This window comes from Hippocampus guttulatus, chromosome 7 (assembly GCF_054856545.1).
Source record: "Hippocampus guttulatus isolate MCC_2025c chromosome 7, RoL_Hgut_1.0, whole genome shotgun sequence".
NCBI lineage: Eukaryota > Metazoa > Chordata > Actinopteri > Syngnathiformes > Syngnathidae > Hippocampus > Hippocampus guttulatus.
In genome coordinates this window covers 22716879-22731730 of record NC_141267.1, presented here as the reverse complement: position 1 = coordinate 22731730, position 14852 = coordinate 22716879, and the positions used below count along the sequence as shown (strand labels likewise).

At 46.8% G+C, this 14852-nt stretch overlaps 1 protein-coding gene across 5 annotated transcripts; it reads left to right on the top strand.

Moving 5' to 3' along the window:
* Positions 1–333: 333 nt before the first annotated feature.
* Positions 334–14797, top strand: eps15l1a (epidermal growth factor receptor pathway substrate 15-like 1a). Of its 5 annotated transcripts, XM_086115107.1 has the most exons (28): positions 334–429; positions 2060–2101; positions 2196–2285; positions 2816–2863; positions 2947–3042; positions 3548–3604; positions 3682–3807; positions 3928–3987; positions 4294–4536; positions 4599–4756; positions 4956–5112; positions 5625–5687; positions 5861–5881; positions 6617–6702; positions 7264–7296; positions 8019–8091; positions 8175–8336; positions 8446–8643; positions 9154–9339; positions 9644–9752; positions 9895–9945; positions 10074–10210; positions 10298–10361; positions 10429–10577; positions 10650–10743; positions 10899–11063; positions 11463–11479; positions 11976–14797. In XM_086115107.1, the coding sequence occupies exons 1-28, from the start codon at positions 403–405 to the stop codon at positions 12120–12122; spliced, it is 2859 nt and encodes a 952-aa protein (XP_085971233.1). In that variant the 5' UTR covers positions 334–402; the 3' UTR covers positions 12123–14797. The 5 variants fall into 5 exon arrangements, with proteins under 5 accessions (XP_085971233.1, XP_085971236.1, XP_085971234.1 ...); XM_086115110.1 differs by lacking the exon at positions 9895–9945; XM_086115108.1 differs by lacking the exon at positions 5861–5881 and having other exon boundaries at positions 335–429.
* Positions 14798–14852: the final 55 nt, after the last annotated feature.

Genomic DNA, 14852 nt, shown 5'->3' with positions numbered 1-14852 from the left:
AGTTGTTTCCCCTCCCCACAAAATTGTTCCCTCCCATTCCCTCCCTCTCCTCCCGTTTATGTTGAGATGAAGTTGATTGTTCTTGATTCAATAGATCTTAATCTTGTGAGCAAAAAGATGTAATTTATCTGACCTGGGGGGCGGTAAATTGTTTAACATAAAAAATCCGACACACTGTGTGCCTGTAATCCACGAGCGTTCCCAAGGGACAATAAACATGCAGTGTAAAAAAACGTTCTAATGAGGGCAGCGTCGCGCCATAGTCTGTGAAATACAAAAGTAGAAGAAGAAAGGCGCAAACGCGACTTTTGGGGCTCCCGAGTAGCGAGGCAAACGCTGTCCGCTGGGGGGCGCAGTTTCCCGGCTGCGTCGGGAGGGTGCGTTCCCGCAGCAACAGGGAAGATGGCAGCGCTCACATCTCTCAGCCAGGTAAAGGATGCAAGCCTTGTCCACGATACCTTTTCAAGCCAATGCGACCCCACACGTTCGCTTTGTGCTCCACCACCACTCCGTGCCATTGTCGCCTCTCGTAACGTGGCCCATTTAGAGGGAAATCTGCTCTCTCGGCCGGTCGAGCCAGGCCCAGTGCGTCGGCAGTGGCGGCGGTCCCGTTACGTAGCGGGCTCGTTAGCTGCCGCCGACGGCCACAACCGGCTAAGCGCCACTTACCCCCGCCCTTTGAACGGAACACCACTGGTACTCTCCGCGGGTGGAATGTCACTGTGTACCCCCGACGAGCCGCGTCTTTGGGGTGGACTCCTTCGTGCTGGCCTGTTGTCGCCTTCACCGCCGCTAGCTGGTTAGCATCGTCGGGGCAAAGCGGGCTAATCTGCAAGCGGTGACAAATTGATGCCGAAGTAAACCAGGCCGCCGCCACTTTTGCGGGCGAAAGAAAAGACAGAAGCGCACCCTGCTTGCAGGTCGTCTCATCATCCATCGCAGACGTTTCACAAGTGTCTTCTATTTTCTTGGTCTTGTTAGCGTGAAGCTAGCAGCAATTCAATTGTGATGTCGTTCACGTCGTGTTGAACTTCTCTTGGATTTCATGTCATGTCGTATCGTATTACCACACCCACACTTTGTCTTAATAAAAGCTTAAACATCCACCCATTCCCCCTATTAATTATACTTGCACATTATGTTGCATCTGCCAGGAATGAATGTTGGTGTTTCAACACCCACGCTTTTATTGGGGAAATAAATAGACAGCCAACACACGCAAAGTGACATTCCCACGATCCTTGTGTGGCAACGGTGACTGGCCAAAAAGTCTGGTCAGTGCCATGTCAGGAAGGTGGGAAGTAAAAGAAACACAAGCCGCTGATTGGAAAACTACATGCCAACCTCAAAATCCTTCCTGGCGCTTTTTTTATGTTGGAGATTGTAACAGCTGCTGCTTTACACCAATTCGATATAAGGGACACTTGGATGGGCTGAACACTTTCACTTACATACGTATGTAATAATGATATCAGTTATCACCCACCCCCCTTAAAACATTCTGCAGTGATTGAAACTTTTTTGTGATGAATAAAGCCAGAGATTGTCACGCCCCCTTTTTGTGTGCCCCCCCCCCCCCCCCCCTGCATCTCAGCCTGTCTAGGTCATAGCAGGGAGGCAAGCATTGTAATACGTCCTGTTTCCTGGCTTGGCTTGTCACGTCCTGTAATCAGTGTTGTTACCAAAATCCACGCACATTCCTACTCACGTCTACTTCAACTTGTGTAAATAGAAAAGCGATCTGCACAATATTTGGGATTTATTGACGGTTTTAAATAATTTATTTCTCCAAAACAAATTAATACAATTGAAAATCCAAGCGAAGATGATATTCTGATTAAAAACAAAACTACATACAGTATATCGAGCTTGAGAATGAAATATTTCCCATCCTGGCCCAGGTGTCCCTAATGCCAGACACGCATTTCTGCAACTACCTTCTACTTGACTTGATTGTATTTAATGGCATACTCCGGTGATGAACGCCCTACACAAACGCTGGTCAATCAAAGGAATCAAAGTCCACAATGAAAGTAATCGTTGTGTCTGTCTGTCACAGTTGACGAGCGGGAGCCCCGTGTTTGAGAACTTTTACAGACAGGTAAAATGTTAACTGGGCACTATCTTCGCATGCTGTCCTAGCAAGCTGTGACGGTGTGTGTGTGTGTGTGTGTGTGTGTGTGTACGTACCCTAGGTGGATCCGGGAAACACGGGAAAAGTGGGACCAACAGAAGCTGCCCTGTTCTTGAAAAAGTCTGGACTTCCAGATGTCACGCTGGGAAAGGTAGCAGTGTGTTGTTAACTGCCATCTAGTTGTTGAGCTGTTTTACTGTTTCTGTCAAGTGTGTGTTTTTTGTGCCCAAGCATGCAACCTGCATCGGTGATGTTAGTCCCTTTTGCCCATTTTCAATGGCAAAAAAAAAAAAATCGTAGAAGTTACCAAAAAGTAACCTACACCCAATTCAAGTTGGGCAGGAATGTTTATAATGTCAGAAAAAGTCAAGGTCACTTGCTCAAAATTGAACACAAAGTCGGCCATTTTAGTTTGGTGCAGCCATTTGGGGTCCAATTCCAAGGCTCGCACTTCGATGAACTTCTACTCAGGAATTTCACCAATTGGACAGAGGCGTCATTGTATGAGGTGTGATACTAAATTGGAAAGCTTTTTGGGGGGGGGATCATTTAGCAGCCCACAAGATAGCTAATTTATCCAATTAGTGTACCCGATGCTGATAAAACAATTTTGTGAATGAGTGTTATAATGTTTATTAAAAGACAAGACGGCGGCTGCAGTTTTTTAAATTTTTCTTCCAGATTTGGGATCTGGCTGATCCGGAGGGTAAAGGCTACCTGGACAAGCAGGTAGGAAACTACTCCTGAAGTAGAACGTGAAGCGATGACTTCATCACAGTCAACATCTTCTCCATCCTCTCTACTGCCAAAAGGGTTTTTACGTGGCGCTGCGTTTGGTGGCGTGCGCACAGAGCGGCCATGACGTCAGTGTGTCCAGCCTCAACCTCGGTGTGCCGCCGCCCAAATTTGTGAGTGGCCTCCACCTCGAGTCCTCATTTTTGGGGGAAAAAACCCCCATCTGTCAGTCATCATCATACATTTTACTCAGGACAACTGCGCACAGATCAAATTAAAAATAGCAGAAAGTGCATTTTAAAAAATGTTTTGTTTTACATTGTGATAAATAACACAAAAATAATCTATTGTATAATGATAAAAATATAAAATTGAATAAAACAAATATAATACATTTCATTATTAATAATAATGCCCAAAATAATACAATGTCATTATGTGAAACTTTTTTTAAAAAGCTAGTAATCTGCAAAACGTAGTCGAGAAATATTACCTTGCACACACTTGGCAATATTTTACAATGAATTGGTCTAAATATTAGGCCAATTAAAAATATTATTCAAATGTTGAATAAATAACACACAATGGTTTGTACAAATCTGGGTCATAATATTATAGATTTTTTCATTATAGTTGATTTTTTTTATTTCATTTTGACTTTTAAAAAATTGTTTGCAGAAGGACAACAGCAGTCCTTCTCTGAGCACCTCCACTGAAGCCCACTGGGCTGTCAGGGTATGGAAGTACACAACCAAGTAGTATGATTTCTTAAAATTCTACATCAAAAAACCAAAGGCAAATATTTGTTTCAGCCGGAGGAAAAGAACAAATTTGACGGCATTTTTGAAAGCCTCTCACCGCTCAACGGCCTGCTGTCAGGAGAGAAGGTCCGACCCGTCCTCATCAATTCGAAGCTGCCTCTGGACATCCTCGGCAAGGTTTGCCCTCGCCCCACATGGTTGTTTAAGGCCTTTTTGTCATCCTCCCATTACCCGTTGGAAATATCAGCGTCGATCCAAGCGCATCACCCTCCTTGTGCTCCTTTACGCTGCCGGCAGGTTTGGGACCTGAGTGACATCGATAAAGACGGCCATCTGGACCGAGACGAGTTTGCCGTGGTGAGCCATTTTCACAGCTATCCCAAACTCAGCAAATTTTGCTGACTCCCCCCCCCCCCCCACCCCCCATTGGATTTCACTTTGTCATTCCACGTCACGAGGTAACGCCATCCTTCAAGGTCAGACTTGTCCTCATTTAGATTTTAGTATTTTGATTTAATTCCTTGTCTTTACGTGTACTAGACATATGGATGACGCTAAATTGCGAAGAAATAGTTGTGCCTATTGCCTCTTTCAAACATTGTGCAGTGACATCAGAACTTCCCAGATGAAAGAATCCGTTGTTTTTGTCTCGTTCCGTGGCAGGCCATGCACCTGGTGTACCGTGCGCTGGAGAAGGAACCCGTTCCAGCCCACCTGCCCACCGCCCTCATCCCGCCATCCAAGAGGAAAAAAAGCTTGTGCTCGGTGGTGGGCGGGGCCCCCCCGCTACCGGCTAGCCCACCGCCTCCCAAAGACTCCCTGCGCTCCACGCCGTCCCACGGCAGCATGAACTCCCTCAACAGTACGGGAAGTCTGTCCCCCAAACATACCCTCAAGTCTGGACAGGTACGAGATCCAACGTCGAATCGGATCGGTCTTCAAGTCTCACGGTGGCATCAACTCTCCAGCACTCCCTCAACTGGGCAGTCCCGGCGTCGGACCGCGGTCGCTACGACGACATCTTCCTAAAGACGGACACCGACCTGGACGGTTTTGTCAGTGGGCTGGAAGTGAAGGACATCTTCATGCAATCTGGACTCTCTCAAGGCGTCCTCGCCCATGTATGGTAGGTTACCTCAGCTAGCTAACACCTGTTAGCGTCCTCCTCCCTTTGGCCATTTTCCAGTCGTTGGCATGTTAGTTCTTGACATCATCGTGCAGTCCAGACTTTGTCGGGGCGTCCTACGGGTTTGGTCGGCTCAGTCGGCTCTGGGTCGTTCGGTTCCTCTTCACTTCAACTAGTCTCTCCGTTCCTGACCCCGCAGGGCTCTGGCCGACACCAGACAAATGGGCAAGTTGACCAGGGAGCAGTTTGCCCTCGCCATGCATCTCATCCAGCAGAAAGTGAGCAAGGGTGTGGACCCCCCTCAGGCGCTTACGGCGGATATGATCCCGCCTTCGGAGAGGGGAACTCCAGTCCCGGTAGGTCATGACGACACCGTATGCCAGGGGTGTCCAATGACAGAAAAGTAGAGAGGAGAGTCATCTTGTTTTGGGAACTTGCTAAACAAGCAATAAAGCGAAAACGTTTTTTATCAGGACCAGTGTGGGGACATTCAAATTGTATTTCTTTCATGAAAATTGCTGAGTAACAGAAATACATTTAGTGTGATGTCTTCTCACATGCAAATTGATGTTCACAGTTTCCTGCAGTCTTAGCCAAAGAAAAACTATTGCCGGAAGTCACCAGAGTCTAAAGGTTTTGATCTGTGGTTCACGATACCATTTGGCATGGCTCACAACGCCATTTATAAAAGAAATCAATCCATAAAAAGTGCACATGTCAATTCAGGTTGAAGAATGTCATCCTTCACCTTTCCCCGGAGAAAACACGAGCGGGTGTCAATGCTTGGGATCAACTGAGCTGCAGTGCAATGCTATGTGGTAAAAATAAAACACCACCACTAATACAAGTTGTTTGGATTTGCCAACAGAGCATGTCGGGGTACATGACGCCAGTGGGATCCGAGATGGCGGCGCTGTCGGAGATGAGGAGGGTAAGCGCAATTTCTTCATGTACTTATTTCATGTGTTGTTAGCGCGTGAAGACATGAGCCAACATTTCGGGTGGTGGGGGGGGGGGTCTGGGGGGTTCCTCCATGATGCGGTGTCCAGGCTGACTCGTCTGCAACTAACTTCTTTGCTCTCCACTCCTCTTCCTCCTCCTCAGGCCATAATGTTCAAGCTGTGGGTAGGTCATTTAATTGGCCCTTCAGGGCCTCCATTCGCCAATGCTTTCAAGTCCCCCAAACACACGGGAAGCATTTGCTCAACATTTCTATTCCCCCCCCCCCCCCCCCTCCCCCGTTTAACTCAAATGACGTTCTCACCTTCGGGAAATGTCTGGGTCATGTCGCGCTCTAATGCAAAAAGGTTGTGCCATGTTGGGCAGGCACACAGAACATATCGTCATATCATGTGATGTTGCTTGCGTAATAGAAATATTCTCGATATGACTCAAAGGGATCCACATGCACTTTACAGTATATTTCACCAATCTCAAAGTGCGACAGTGTCAAATATGTTTCAAAAAGGTCAAGGAGGCCAAGGGAAAAGGCAAGAAGAAAAGCCATCAGATCTCGTTTTAACGCGTCAGTGATCTGCGGGACTCTCAGGCGGTCGAGGGGGGGGGGGGCTTCCACACAGAGGAGAAAGCCCGATGGCCCATGGATACAGAACTTGTTTTTTTTAGGGGAATGGAGGGTGTCACGCAATTGCTCCGGCATGGATGGTCAGCCCCTCCCCCTTCAGCCCCTCGCCCGCCCACTCGTTTGACCCTCCGTGCTCGTCGACTTTCTGGACCTTTCCCTCCACGTCGCCTCCCCCGGCTTCGGCCCCGTCGACCGCGTTTGCTCACGCTTCACTGACCCTTTCTCGCTATGTGTTTTACACCCCCAACTACCCTTCCCACCGCCCCCATGTGCAGGACAGCTCCAGCTCGGTGGGTTCGGGCGAATTTACGGGGATCAAGGAGCTGGACGACATCAGCCAGGAGATCGCCCAGCTGCAGAGGTAAGGGAAGGTGACACGATTCCATCGGAATCCTTTCACGTGTGATGAATGTGCCGTGCTGTTTTTGAAGCATTCATTCACTTGCCATGAACACATCGGACGCCCCACCTAAACTCTGACCTAAACCTCCCTCTCTAAGAATGATCATTCTCCACCATGCAACCAAAAAAAAAAAGTTTGAACCGAAGTGTGTGACATTGCAGTGAAAGAACAGCAATGATTAGCCGCAGAGAATACTTAGCCAAATCCAGGTTGGATGAAACATGCGAGATATGCCAATCCAATTTGATGTTGGTCAGTGAAAAATGGCTCCCAGGGCCTAATTTTCACAAACACCTTCTTTTTTTTGCAACCTTGGGGCCATAATGATCATTAAAAAGAGTCAAAGAAGAAGAAGAAAAAGCCACTACGCCCGACCCTCCTTTCCCTAACTCATCATCATGGTGCGTCCTCTCGTGCGTTTGTCACCGACCCACCAACCCACCGCAACACGCACACACGACTTCAATGTGTGTGTATTTTGTTTGCTCATGACTTATTCTCTCCATAATGCTGCGTCAGCACTCTTGCCTTTACCCAGTGGAATACGCTCAGGTAAATCGCACAAGTCACCCTCTGGACCTGGACTGGCATTCTCGCTTACACACACACACACACACACGTAATGAAACTTGACCCAATGTAAATGATTATGTTTGTAATTTAATTGGAGTGATAATTTGTGACCTTTCATTTGAGGTATGACTCAATGTGCTCTCTTGCAAATGTTGCTAAGAATTGTGCAACTCTTAATTGCTTTTCGGTACAATGTATTTGAACTTGAACTTTGAAAACTGTGCAACGAAAAAAAACCTGGATGGCAAGTATGAAGTGTTTTGGTGTTTATTTCTAAGCGTGAAAAATATGTCAACATGAGCTGGTATTCAATGTGGAGCTTAGTGCTGCCTGGCATGTTGTGGTGCAACTTAGCAAATTTGCCCTGCAAATCCAATGGTAAACATAAAGAAAGAAAGAAAGAAAGAAATACCGGTCGCTTGAAAACCAAGACTATGGCTCGCGTGTGAATGTTGAACCGTGATCTTCCATGGCATTGGGTTGCTGGACCCTCAATGGTTTTGCTTTCACTTGCCCACTGTTGTCATACTTCGCCTTTTATGGATCTCTCGATCCGATGAGTTATTTCGAATGTCGTAGAAATCCAGTCCGGTGTCTTCAACGGCGAACATGTCGACGTGCCCACACAGAGCTGTTTGTTTCATTGTTCTTCTTACCTTCTTTTTTTTTCCCTTTTATATGCATTTGTGTGTGCGCGCCAGGGAGAAGTACACTCTGGAGCAGGACATCAGGGAGGCGGAAGAGGCCATCAGGCACAAGAGCGCCGAGGTGCAGGTAAGCCGGCCTTTCACACGCGTTGGCCACGCGGTTGGCCGTTGGCCCGGTGTGGTTCCATCGTGCTCGTCTTGCGGTTTCAGGAGATGCAGAATGACCTGGACCGAGAAGCGGCCTGTCTGCAGGAGCTGGAGGCGCAGAAGCAGGATGCCCAGGACCGCCTGGAGGAGATGGACCAGCAGAAGCACAAGCTGGAGGACATGCTGAACGAGGTCCGCATCAAATGTCAGGAGGAGTCTCAGATGGTGAGTAAGCAAAGCGCCACCTGAACCTCCAAAATTTCAGAGACCCCGGTTTAGATGTTGAAACTCTGGAAAATCTGCATTTCTTCACCTCATCTTGTGGTCCTGGCAGATCTCAACGCTGCAAAGTCAGATCCTCTCTCAAGAGTCGGACCTGCAGAACCAAGAGGAGGAGCTGGGCCGGGCCAAGGCCGACCTGAGCCGGCTGCAGCAGGAGGAGGACCAGCTGGAGCAGAGTCTGGCCGCCGGCAAGATCCAACTGGAGACCATCATCAAGTCCCTGAAGGCCACTCAGGATGAGATCAACCAGGTGAAATATAATTTCCTCTCTATAGTCAGCAGAGGGTGCTCTACATTTGATTCTTAAAAAAATTGTCATTTAGTCTGAAATTAAAATTACATGAAATTTGGCTCCTTTTCCAAAAATTGAAACATGCTGCAGTCTGGTAAGAATATGTTTGTTTCTAACTTTGGAACCGATTTGATCTACCATGTGTGATTCAACCCATCCATGCATACATCCAATATCCTAATGAAAAAAAGATTAAAAAGCAAGTCTTTCTCATGGCTTCATGAACATTTGATCTCAATTTGATCTCGGCAGGAAATAACTGATATTCAAATCGCTGAAGTTGGAAATGACCAAATCAGACAAACGTCCCCGGACTCCGTCGCTAAACTCGTGTGAATTGCAGAGTTGTGTAAAGACCAAAAGAAGCGCCGAGGTGTGCGCTCCGCGTTTCGCAGACGTCCGTCTTGACTTTTACGACGAATAAGTCTCTCGCGATGGATGTGGTGACGACCTGCCTGTGTTGTGTAGGCGCGCAGCAAGCTGTCGCAGATCCAGGACAGCCAGCAGGAAGTGTCCAAAAGCATCGAGCAGTACAACAGCACCCTGAACGGAACCCACGGAGGAAGCATGACCAACCTGGCCGACATGGGCGAGGGCTTCGGCGACAGGGAGAACGGAACCTTCCCCTCCATTGGGACGGCCTCACAGCCACAGGTGGCAAAAATGCACGCTCATCTATTACTATTTCGATTTCAGCAAGATCTGTAAACGGGAGAAATGAATCCATGAATAGCCGCACCTCTCTTTTTAACCACGTGAACGTGAAAGAATGCAGCTTGATGGGTCAACTGGTCAAAATGGGCTTGAGAGCCGAGAGATGCTTGAATGTGGATGGATTCGTTGACAGCTTAATGTGATGGTGCAATGTTCTCCTCCACTCCAAATTCTAACTGAAGTAGTAGTGAGAGCAAGTATTTTTTTTTTTTCAATTGATATAGTCCTGGTGTTTTTATCCTAGCAAGAAGATCCGTTCAAAGTGAAGCAGTCTGTGTTCAACAGTCAGCCTCAGGAGCTCCACGCCGACCCCTTCCACTCGGAGGACCCCTTCAGGGCGGACCCTTTCAAAGGTGCTCGTCTCCCTCGGCGTGCTCCGCTCCTGCTCTTTTTTGATTTTGGTTCTTGTTGGCAGCATTTGTTTCGTTCCCCTCTTGGCTTCAAGCTTTTTTTTGTTTTGTTTTGTTTTGTTTTGCCACCTTTCTGCTCCTCCAGGAGACCCCTTCCAAAATGACCCCTTTGCAAAGTTGCCTGCAGCCTCGACAGGTACTCGCTTTCACACCTTCATTCTTTGCTCTAATAACAGTTTCAATCATTTTCTTCGACCCATTATACCGCTGATTAATCAAGTCATCAGCGCCAGTGAGTCATGATTTCATGATCTGGCGTTGCAGATCCGTTTGGTGGCGACCCGTTCAAAGAGACGGACCCGTTCAAGGCCTCGTCTGAAGATTTCTTCAAGAAGACCGCAAAACTGGACCCCTTCGCCACAGCGGACCCCTTTAGCAAGAGCGCCACGCTACCCTCCAAGGTGACGCATTTAGTCATTGAGTTTCATCTGTTCGCTTTCCATCACTTCAGAAGTTTCATGGTCCAAAAAAATGTTGTTCTCCTGCAGCAAATGGGTCATTTCACGAGTAATGACCCGTTTTCCAGCGGCAACCCCAAATGCAAAGGCGCAGGTAGGAAGTCTGGCTGGCCGAGCGTCTACGGCTGTTTTCTTGACCGCCGTCCATTCGTCCCTTTCAGATTTGTTTGGCTCTTTGGATCCATTTGGCAGCGGCTCCTTCAGCAGCAGCAGTAACAGCAGCTCTGCCGCTTTCGCCGACTTCAGCCACATGGCCACGCCCAGAGATCCGTTCGAAGGCCGCGCCAGCTGGCTGCCAGACTACCAGAAGGTAGCGCGCGACGATCACAACGTCGCCCCCTCATGGCCCCCGACGACTAACGAGATACTTCCTTGTGGCCAGGCTGTATTTGCCGATGATCCGTTCAGCAGGAAGAGCGACACGCCGGCCCTGCCCCCCAAAAAAGGAGTTCCGCCGAGGCCCAAACCCCCCAGTGGTGAGTCGAACAAGTTTGCATCTGGTAACGTTCATCATCAGCTGATCTGTTGTCAAGATAAAACGCCAGAGTGCTGATGAGGCCACAAACCAAAACAGGAAACCGTTGAGAGCGCTTGGAAGTGTAACTGAACAGTGACCACTCGGTGCGTGCAGGTAAGACGACGCCAGTGAACGTGTCCGGCCCGACGGAAGCCCCCAAGCCAAGCGACCCCTTCCAGCCGTTTGGCCGGGACATTGTCGACCCCTTCCAGAGTAAAAAAGGTTTGGGGGACCCCTTCAGCGGCAAGGATCCTTTTGCCCCGCCGTCCTCAGCACCAAGTAAGACTCTCCCTTCACTTTGGATGCTGTCCTTTGTCATGTGACTCCAGGAAATTCATAAAGACTCAAACTATGATGCTACAGAACTTTGTCGCTGTCAGGGGGAATCCCAGCGCCAGTGCAGTGAAGAAGTGGTGTTATACGACACTTAAATTGACAAACGTCCAAGAGAGCTAAGAGATCTTTTCTCAAGATATTTTCGATACTAAAAGATGGTTATTAGTGCGGAAAAACAACAGACCACGTGGCGACAGTACACCCGACTGATTTATGGAAGAAGAAGAAAAAAAGATGAAATTGAGCATCTTTGGATATATGGGGTTTCTCCCCGACAGCAATGATATGACTTGATCTACTGAGTTGATGTATTGCTAACGTGTGTTCTCTCAACCTTGACAGGACCTGACAAAGTCAAGGTGAGTTTGACTTATTCACATTGAGATATGAAAACAATCGACAAGATATTTTTTGAGTATTTTTTTTTCTCATGGCTTCGATGTTGTATCCAACACATGCTGTTTGATATACTTTAACCCACAGATGTTGGTTTTACTTACTGTGTTCAGAATGCGCACTGTGGAATTAAACTGATCGCGACTGGACTGTCGCTCAGGCTTGCGCGGGGTTCGAAAAATCCCTTTCGTGCGCGGCTGATAGTCCGCCACTGGTTTTCCGACGATTTGAAATTTCAATCGCCGGTGCAGGGCGTCGCAGTCAAGTGTGTGAAAGTAACACTAATTTTGATTGGCCAAATGATTCCAAGCCTCCTCTACACAAGACGAGCAGAGAAAGAGGTTGAAAAAAACGCTTCCTCCTAATGAGCATTGTGAAGGGGACTTTAAACGGACGCCTGGACATGTTAGCAGAAGCGAGCATTAAACACGTGTGTGTGCGTTTCTGTGTGTGTGTCAGTTTAATAACGAGGCTCAGCAGCTGGAGTGGGCCAAGCGCGAGAGCGAGCGGGCCGAGCGGGAGCGCCTGAAGCGTCTTCGGCAGCAGGAGCAGGAAGACCTGGAGCTCGCCATTGCCCTCAGCAAGGCTGAGATGTCCAACGCGTGACTAGTCGCCCACCGACATGACTCTTGAATATTCTCTAAACACACACACACACACACACACACACACACACCATTGACAACTTCAGGATGAACAAAAAAACGCAACCCACTTCCGAGTATTGCGTTAAGCCCAGGCGCCCTTGTCTCCTCAGGCAGCGTCGGTTAGCATCCGCTGGTGCTTAAAAAAAAAAAAAAAAACATAAATAATAAATGCTCCAGAATGACTGAATGGGATTAGACGCTCTGCATCATCATCGTCATTATTAACAATTCACTGTGATGAGAAGGACAAAAAGGCTGGAAAACCTCCACTCAGTGTTTTTTTTTGGTTAAACCTCCGTTGTCCAAACGTGCCACAACAAAATGGAAGACGGACATTTGGTATGTTAGTGGTAAGCAACGTTACCTCGTGGTTTTTCGCCCCATCATCCTTCCTTTATTTCAAGCTACTGGCCAACAAAATGGAGGACAGTTTGGACAGTTGGCATATCGCGACATTTACTCCCGCTTTTTACCTTGTTGTTGTTCCATTTCATTGAAGACTCTAAATTCCCTGACGTGTGATTGTTTGTCCATATCGTGCCCTGTGATTGGCTGGTGACTCGTCCAACTTCAAAAGGGATAGGCTCCAAATGGATGGGTCAATTTCCACTAGCAGACAAAAACAAAAAGAAAATGGGAGTAGCGGTAGCAGTATTAGCTTGTGATTGCACACGTTTAATAATTTTGATAACTTTATGAGGGAATTGTTTGTTGTTGTTTTTTGTTTTTTTAACACAAATGTTTTAAGCGTTTGATTTGGAGATGTTTGGAAGTATAACTGATGATGTTGCTGGACAGAACAGAACCCCGGTAGAAACTGGAAATGTGTTAACCACTCACTAACTTTTTTTTGTTGTTATGTACTTGAAGCAGCGACCGAATGGCCGTGACTGACTACACACACACACACACACTGCTGACTTTTTTCATTTATCTTCTCTGTATGAGACCTGGCGTACTTATTTATTCCTGATGATAGGAAGGTTTACATTGCGCTCCCTCGCAAATCTCAACCACTTAAAAAAACACCCTGATATGTGTTGGATGCTATGATTGTGGTGTTGGATGGAGTGCTACTACAAGACAAACATACCACCCACTTGGGGGGGGGGGGGGTCGCTCCCGAATGTCTCTGTAAATAGAAGTGTGAATTTGACACCACTGGCTGTTCTACCCCTGCGTGAAGCACAAGTGGTTATAATAAGAGCAAGAAACCCACCTAAAATGGCTAATATTTGTCTTTTATCAATATCGATGCAGGACTGTAAAAAAGGATGACTTTGAATTGCAAGATGGTTTATTCTTTTTGCTTTGTCGTTCTTATTTTCCTCCCAATACAAACGTTCCTGCCAATGTGAAGTCTCTGAGTTGCCATGTAGGCGCCACATCCACTGCATTTCAAATGAGGGTGTTTCTTCCCGCCTTTTTTTAGGTTTACAGTTCACCCATCCACTTTTTGCTGTTTCATTTGAAGTTGTGTCACTAAGCTAAACCTGCTAACACTCCAAACTAACAAGCCGATTGTTTTCTTGACTGAATTGATAGAACAAATGGCGGCTTTTGTTGTGACTCTCATTGAAGCTGGAAGCTAGCTAACAGGCTGCTCTGCTCATGTTGTCTTGTACGCGTATTCTCGCCTGAACTGCTAACTTAGCTTTTTAAAATTTATTCTGCTTTATGTGATGTCAACAAGCTAGCATTTTAGCATGTCTTAACAGCTAAGACATGAAATCAATAATTTTATTGAGCGTTTTGATGAAATGACTAGTCCCCCACCCCACACCCTTTGAAACTGGCTCCTAGCTAGCAGGCTAACAGATATCACGCAGGCTAGCTCTGCTCATGTTACCCCGCCTGGACTGCTGACATTTTTAGATGGCTATTTAATTTCTACTTCGCTAACATGACCACATATCGCTACAGTACGATTTGGTTAGTCACTAACCGTCAGCTAACAAGATGCTTTGGCGCATCTTTTAAAATTGTTTAAAACATTAGGTCGCTGTGATCTAGCAGGCTAGCTCTACTCATATGGTCGAAATGCATATTTCCTTTGAAACGTTGCCAATGGACTTTTAAAAGCATCTGTCGCGACAAGGTAACATGGACAGTAGCTATCCGCCAGCGAGCATGCTTCTCGTGCACTATTTGTGCTTGTCAGACATTATCCAATTTGCTTCATTGTTCATTCTAGCCTAGCTTGTCTGTTTCATTGAGCTCTACTGTGAAACCTCAGCCGCGCGCCATGTACTGCTCTTTGAGCGGGAACAATTCACACAGTTAATGCTGTATTTGTCTCACTTGTGCAATAGGTGTTTTATTTTTATGTCATGTATGTTTTTCATATGTTCTTCATCAGTTTGATGCACTAGCAGTTTCTGATTTGTTTGGGGCAATGAAAAAAATTGGGAGAAAGTATATTAACAAGTGTTAAGGGGTACGTTGTTAACCCTGATTTCCTGAAGTGTGCATTCTATTTTTCTTTTGCCGAGCGGTCTTGATCCAGATGCTGTGTATACTTTATCATCTCTTGTATGATAAAAAGAAAGAAAACAGAGTAGAGTGTTTCACAATCGAGGAGAAAACGGTTGTTGTCGTCTTCTCCATCACGTGTGCGATGAAAGAAAAAAAGTACTTCTACCTGGCATGCTCCTCTTTCCTCTGGAAACACACGCACACAAAACAAATG

Bases quoted from the DNA above. Each gene is read 5' to 3' on its own strand.
- eps15l1a (XM_086115107.1), top strand. From the start codon at position 403: ATGGCAGCGCTCACATCTCTCAGCCAG. The intron at 3,808-3,927 runs GTTTGCCCTCGC...CGCTGCCGGCAG, and splicing joins CTCTGGACATCCTCGGCAAG to GTTTGGGACCTGAGTGACAT. The intron at 3,988-4,293 runs GTGAGCCATTTT...GTTCCGTGGCAG, and splicing joins ACCGAGACGAGTTTGCCGTG to GCCATGCACCTGGTGTACCG.